Source organism: Acanthisitta chloris, unplaced genomic scaffold, assembly GCF_000695815.1.
Source record: "Acanthisitta chloris isolate BGI_N310 unplaced genomic scaffold, ASM69581v1 scaffold15322, whole genome shotgun sequence".
NCBI classification, from domain to species: domain Eukaryota; kingdom Metazoa; phylum Chordata; class Aves; order Passeriformes; family Acanthisittidae; genus Acanthisitta; species Acanthisitta chloris.
In genome coordinates this window covers 11,150-17,483 of record NW_008660006.1, presented here as the reverse complement: position 1 = coordinate 17,483, position 6,334 = coordinate 11,150, and the positions used below count along the sequence as shown (strand labels likewise).

General features: G+C 46.6%; 1 protein-coding gene across 1 annotated transcript; it reads right to left on the bottom strand.

Annotated features, from left to right (window-relative positions):
* Positions 1 to 1,948: 1,948 nt before the first annotated feature.
* On the bottom strand, positions 1,949 to 2,329 carry LOC103797427 (histone H2B 5-like). The gene has a single exon (XM_009069644.1). It carries the CDS (start codon positions 2,327 to 2,329, stop codon positions 1,949 to 1,951), a length of 381 nt encoding a protein of 126 aa, XP_009067892.1.
* Positions 2,330 to 6,334: the final 4,005 nt, after the last annotated feature.

The following is a 6,334-nucleotide window of genomic DNA, read 5'->3' as shown; positions in this document are numbered from 1 at the left end:
CTGCTGGCAGCAGGGTATGAAACACGGACAGCTGTGTGGTACCACTGATCAGAGTGAGGGAGGAAAGCCTCTTTTCAAGTATGGGGTGTGCAAACCCAATGCAAAGGGTTAGAGCAGCCCATAAACAAATTGACTTTCACTCCTGCACAGAGACCACATGAGACCCCAGGCTGCTCTCAGGTTTCTATGCTCTTGGTTGAGCAGGTCTATACAGTCTTTTCCTCAAATCAACTGGAAAATAACTGCAACGCTGTTATAAAACCAACAAATAACTGAATCTTCTGGAGCTGCAGAGTCCTACAGCTCCAAAAGCAACATAAATTTGCCAAAGGTCCCAATCACTCTCAAATTGGAAAGAAACAGGATAGAATAAATGCAGGGGAAAGAGAGAGATGTACTGTGAGGCTGCTATTTCAGGGTATGAATGTATCTTTCAATTAAAAACAAGGTCTTGGAGTTTAGGGAGAATCTGTACTTAGTTCTGGATCCTGTGTCTTTGCTGATTCTTTTATTTACAGAATAAGTTGCAGATAGCTGTTGTTATTTTAGACATGAATATTTTTTATCCGAGCTCTACTGCCTACCAGAGATGGGTTTTTTTAAAATGTTGGCTAATTTTGTGTTTTGAGTAGGAAGCTTCAACTTCACACCAGTTCTACACATGCTCCTCTGCTATCCAGAAGTCTGGGCAAGATAAACCTGTAACCAAGACATTCCTCCACTAATCTCTATGGCTTTGACCAGGATTTTATTATTGCTCACCTTACTGTGGACGTTGAGAAGACAAGGGGAGTATCTGAAGTAGCTTAAAATTATTTAATCACTAGGATGCAGACAAGAGTCCCTATATATCCACCCAGCTGCAATTTTTGCTTCTGCTTTTTAGTTGCTGAATAAAGCAGGGAAGGCAGTGTCAGGTGAGCTGCCCACAGTGATCTCTGAGGGGAACCAGCCTCTCTCTCCCCCAAAATGCATTAACCACCTCTGCTCCCACACCAGATGCCTTCCCAAATCCGCAGTCCTCTCCCAACACCTCTGTGCTGTTTGTCCTGCACCACCCTAGTGCTCACGGAGAGGGGACCCCCATGGACACCACCCCTTAAGGTGGAAGAGAGTGCCCAGGCAGCATCGAGGCAAGAAAAGTCTCTGAAAAGCAGCAGAATTAGCAATGTCTTGCACACCAAAGTCCTAAAGCAGGAGAAGCAGCAGCAGGAAAGGTAGTGACCCAGTCCCAACATCCCACCTCGCCCATATCCTCTGCCTTGGCACAAGGTGGGAGGCAGTGGACAGCTCCAGCACCCTCAGCCTGCTCCATGGCTCATCCATCAGGAGCAAGGACGAGGATTAGCGCTTGGTATCAACTTGGGTATCTGCCTGCCTGCTGGGCTTGCTCTTTGAAACAGGCTGCCAAGCACAGATAGCTGTTGAATCAATGTATGTCCTGCAGCTGTTGATGCCAATTCTGCCAGCACAGGGTAGGCTGAGCCACTGTACACCATGAGGGATCCTGGCAATAAGGGAGAGGATACCAGTGTTGAGTCCTCAGAGCCCATCTCAGATGACCGTGAGAAAGCAGTCGAACAGGAAGACTTCAGGGATGGTGTCTCTGTGTTGCTGCTGCCAGTCTCCTCTGCCAGTGCCAAACATGCATGTTTGCCAAGCACAGAGGAGACTGGATATACTACGGTTGGTCAGTTCTTTGAATGATATGTGAAAGCAGGGGCCTCTTCCACCAGCCTCAACAAATCCTTTCCACATCCTGAACTATGAAAATCATCTGACATCCAGATCACCGTCTCCTCTTCCACTGGGCAGCTTCTCATGCCCATCCCAAGGCTATAAATTGCTGTGGATAATAGCTGTGACATTTATCCAGACCATAGCTGCCTATCTGTGCTTGCATGGAGGGCCCGGTGCTTGATGGTCCCATTGCAGAGGTGACCTCTGGCTACTTGGAGCTCGTGTACTTGGTGACAGCCTTGGTGCCCTCTGAGACAGCATGCTTGGCCAGCTCTCCTGGGAGCAGCAGGCGCACGGCTGTCTGAATCTCCCGGGAGGTGATGGTGGAGCGCTTGTTGTAATGGGCCAGGCGAGAGGCTTCTCCAGCGATGCGCTCAAAGATGTCGTTGACAAAGGAGTTCATGATGCCCATGGCCTTGGAGGAGATGCCAGTGTCAGGATGGACCTGCTTCAGCACCTTGTAGACATAGATGGAGTAGCTCTCTTTCCTGCTTTTGTGTCGCTTCTTATCACCCTTCTTCTGGGTCTTTGTCACGGCTTTCTTGGAGCCCTTTTTGGGGGCTGAGGTTGACTTTGCTGGCTCTGGCATCCTGAGAGATTTTTCTCTGGGTCTTGGAGCTGCTTGGAGAGAACATAAAAAGTATCTAATTCTTTTTTGATCTCCTACAGAATTGTTGTACTGAAAGATGAGAGTCTGAGTCGTAGACAAGCGACAACTGATTCTGAGACAAATATCCCATGATCTCATGCAAGCATTTTCGAGCTGCCAGCAAGAACTGTTCTGTGTATGGCTTTCTGTTGTTTTCTGTTTAAATCCCTATTACGCTAGCCTTGTCAACATTGCTGAACCCAGGCTTAATTGGCATCTACTTAGTAAATATGAGATGGAGGGTGAACATCTTTCTGAGAAGGATGTCACAGTTCCAAAGAAAACACTAACTGCAGCATGGATTAATTAAATCTTGCTGGAATGGGTTGAAGACTGTTGCAAGATATCACTGAAGCCACCCTTATATGACAGGTCAAAATTATTTTATGTGATCTTCAACAGACCCTTTTTTATTTGCATGCAGGTAGAAGTTTATTTTGAGGGTGCTTGTATTTCTGTGGCTACTGTTTGATGCCATGTATTCCAGTGGAATATAAAAATCATATAGTTTTAAGCTAGTTAGCTGAGCTACAAGAATCTCTCAGCAGCCACCTTAGCTAGGAAAAAAAAACCAGAGAGTAGAAAAGTTTAGAGGAGGTGGCAGGAATCACCAGGCAGAGACACAGAAGTGTGGATAGGAGTCAAAAATCAAAGTGCTTTTGGTCTACATGTTGATGGAGAGAATTGTTTCCTGCTATTTGGTGCTTTCTGCTTTGGAGAGAACAAGCCTTGCTGGCCAGTTTACACCAAAGATGCCTGACTCTCCCTCTGAGTTTTTCTTCATTAGGCCACAGCCTGCAGAGCCCTGACCTGCAGCTGACTACTCTCATCCAGAAGTGCAGCAACAAAAACTATGTAAACCCATCAAAAAACTGTGCCTCCCTACACTACCAATTTACACGAGCTTTACTACAGGGCTTAAGGGAACAACTGTGTTGCAACCTGGCAAATGGTTTTGTGTTTCAGAGGGCACTTTGAGCGCTCCCTTAAAAGACAAGTCTTCTTCAGGCTTTGCTGGAGGATAAACATCCAGCATCACGCCAGGGCTTGGGTTTTACTGCTCTGCGCCTCCCTTGAAGATGACTTAGGAAGTACAGACTGTTGGTCAAGAGAGACTAGTAGAGAAAAAGAGCTTCAGGGCTGATGGCACATGGGAAAATGGATTGAAGCAAACAGGAGAGAGAAAGCTGGGATGCAACATATGGTCTGCACACCTAGTATCAGAGGGACCTAAATGGTGCCCACACCAAAGCAACGGCTGCATGCTCAGCCCTGGCTGTCCTCCTTGGGAAGGAGTGAGATGCCTGGTTTCTCCACTGCTGCTTGTATCTGTGGTCAAAGCCAGACACAGCAGCTGTTGCTGTCTATATGAAGTTCCTGGTTGCTCCCAGTGGGAACAGACACCTTTGAAACTGAGGCTGGATTTAGGTGCCCTGATCCCAGTGGATACCACCTCCTGCTTCCAAATCACGCGAGAAACCTCTGTGGCTCCAAGTCTGCCCTATCAGTGCTGGGCTCTGGCAGGCACATGGTCTGGCAGGCACTGGGCAAGGGGCAATGCCGAGCATTTCAAGTGAGGGTATGCCCAGCTTCAAGGGCTGGTTGGTATTGCTCAGGATGCTAGGGCACACGGAGGCAAGGTCTCCACCATGGCCCTCCAAAACATCCTCCTGTCTAGAAGCCAAAGTTGGCACCAGTGTCCTTAGTTGTGTGCTAAGTGTTTGACTCTGCCATCTCACCCCCTTCTCTAGTTTTCCCAGGCGTTCTTGTGAGGCATTTGGAAGGGCAAGTGCTGGACTTCCCCAAAAGTCCTGGACACCCTTCAAAACCTTGACACCTGCTCCCTTTAAACACCACATTTTCTTCCTTTCTTCCTCCATTTAGGAAGCAGCACTGGGAGAAGAAATCCCCTACCACTCTGTTCATAGACTCAAAAATATGTCTTTTCAATGGAAAGGCATTTTTCCAAGAGAAGAAATAACTGTACATTTGCTTCTTTTTCTCTTGAGCTCATTTCCTGACTGAAAAACAATACAACTGAAAAATGCAAATTACTATTTCTTAGGCTTTTGAAAATTATGTCCTTCTAAAATATGTATTAATTATTAAGTGCACTTGTACTGCAGCTTTTAAAAAATGAATACAGGCCCAACAGGCACCAGAGTGATTTCACATGGCTCCAGAAAAGGTGACACATACAGGACATCTCTGGCCATTTGACCAGCTAACAGCCTTGGGTAGTGCATCCAGGATCTCACTTTTCTCCCATGTATGGCTCCAGTGTGGGAAGCAATGACACCAAAGGTCAGAGATTAGCGTCAGCACAAGCTTTGGTGTCCTTGCTTCTCTCCACCCATTTCTTTGCAGGCAACTGTTTGACAGGTAAATAACACCTTCTTTGAGAACAGGTTGTATTCCTTGTGGTTTCTTTGGGCAGTGCCTAGCACAAAGAGCCTGAGTGAATTTGCCAGGTGCTAAATAAAGAATGTTAATAATGGTCCACCCTGCAACACAACCCACTCGCAGGTGCTGCTCTGGTATGAAGACAGAAGTAGTGGGATTATTCCCAAAGTGTCCATGTGGAGTTTGTTGAGGGAAACACTGTGGCCTTTAAAAAAATGGTTTCTTTTTATGAAAATAGTTGCATTTCTTTCCTTCTCCCTAACAAAACAGCAAAACAAAAAAAAAAGAAGAGAGGGAGTGATTTAGAGAAAGAACCAAAGAGGTTATAATAATTAGCTTTTGTCTTTGGAAGTGTTGCCATCATGACTGACTTCTCTACTGGGAGGTTGACCAAGCACTGGCACAGTTTGCTCAAAGAGGCTGTGGAATTTTCATCCTTGGAGATACTGAAGATCCAACTGGATGCAGCTCTGAGCAACCCTCAGTGGCTGACCCTGCTCTGAGCATGGGCTGGACTAGATGCTCACCAAAGGCACCTCCAGCCTCATCCGTTCTGTGACTCTTGGGGACTGAAGCTGGGTAGAATATGCTTTATGAGTTGTGTTCCCTTGATAGACATTTCCCATGGGATACTACAGCCAGAGACTCCCACAAGGACCCCTAAGGAGGGGAGATGGTGTTCATCTCCAGGTCCAGGCCACTGAGGTCCTGGGACACAGGGTATGGCCATGCAAGGGAAGGCACTCTGAAGCATCACAGGGACATCTGGAAGGTTTCAGGTTTTAGAGGAAAATATTTGGGCACTTTGGTTTTTTTATGGCTGTGTATGGTCTGAGTCAATCAGTTATCAGTGCTGGCGCTTTTTTCTTTCCTCAGAAATCCAACAACAAAAGCATCCACAGTAATTTTTCCAGCCAGCTCCCAGCAGCAGTCTGACTGCTGCCAGAAACCAGAGTGGTGCGCAGTGACAGATACATCTTACTTTGTGTTGACACCCCTTTCTTCAGCATCATTAAAAGGAAAATGAACTGAAAAACATAGTCAAAGATACAAATCACAACAGTCGCTTAGATCTGAGATGGGAGATGAGCCCTGCTGAGAAATCCCACGTGGAGCTGGATGCTGTCTCTCTTTTCCCCAGGCCTGATAAACTGATGGAGAGAGACAGGCAGGGAAGCTCCTGCAGCATTTTTGGCCTTGCTGCTGAGTCTGTAGGACCAGTGCCAAGCTGGTGCCAGTGGTGTGCGTGGATGACCATGGGCGGACTATTTAGCTGGCCTTTTGGACCTCTCCTCATGCAGAGATGGAAACAGCACATAAATCTTTTTGCTTTCCTCTTCCTATTGAAGGCTGTCCTTGCTGTGATGGGGCTGGGGCATCCACTGTAAACCCCCATGCCCACCAGGCTGCTCCCTTGTTGTAATTTCCTATCAATCATAAAAGTTTTTGGTGAAAAATTAAACATTTGTAGGAAAAACTTAAGCTCTCGTCTTTTAGACATCTGATTTTCTGATGTTCTATTTTAATCCTTGCTAGAGTAAA

Coding starts and splice junctions, on each gene's coding strand:
- LOC103797427 (XM_009069644.1), bottom strand. CDS start 2,329: ATGCCAGAGCCAGCAAAGTCAACCTCAGCCCCCAAAAAGGGCTCCAAG.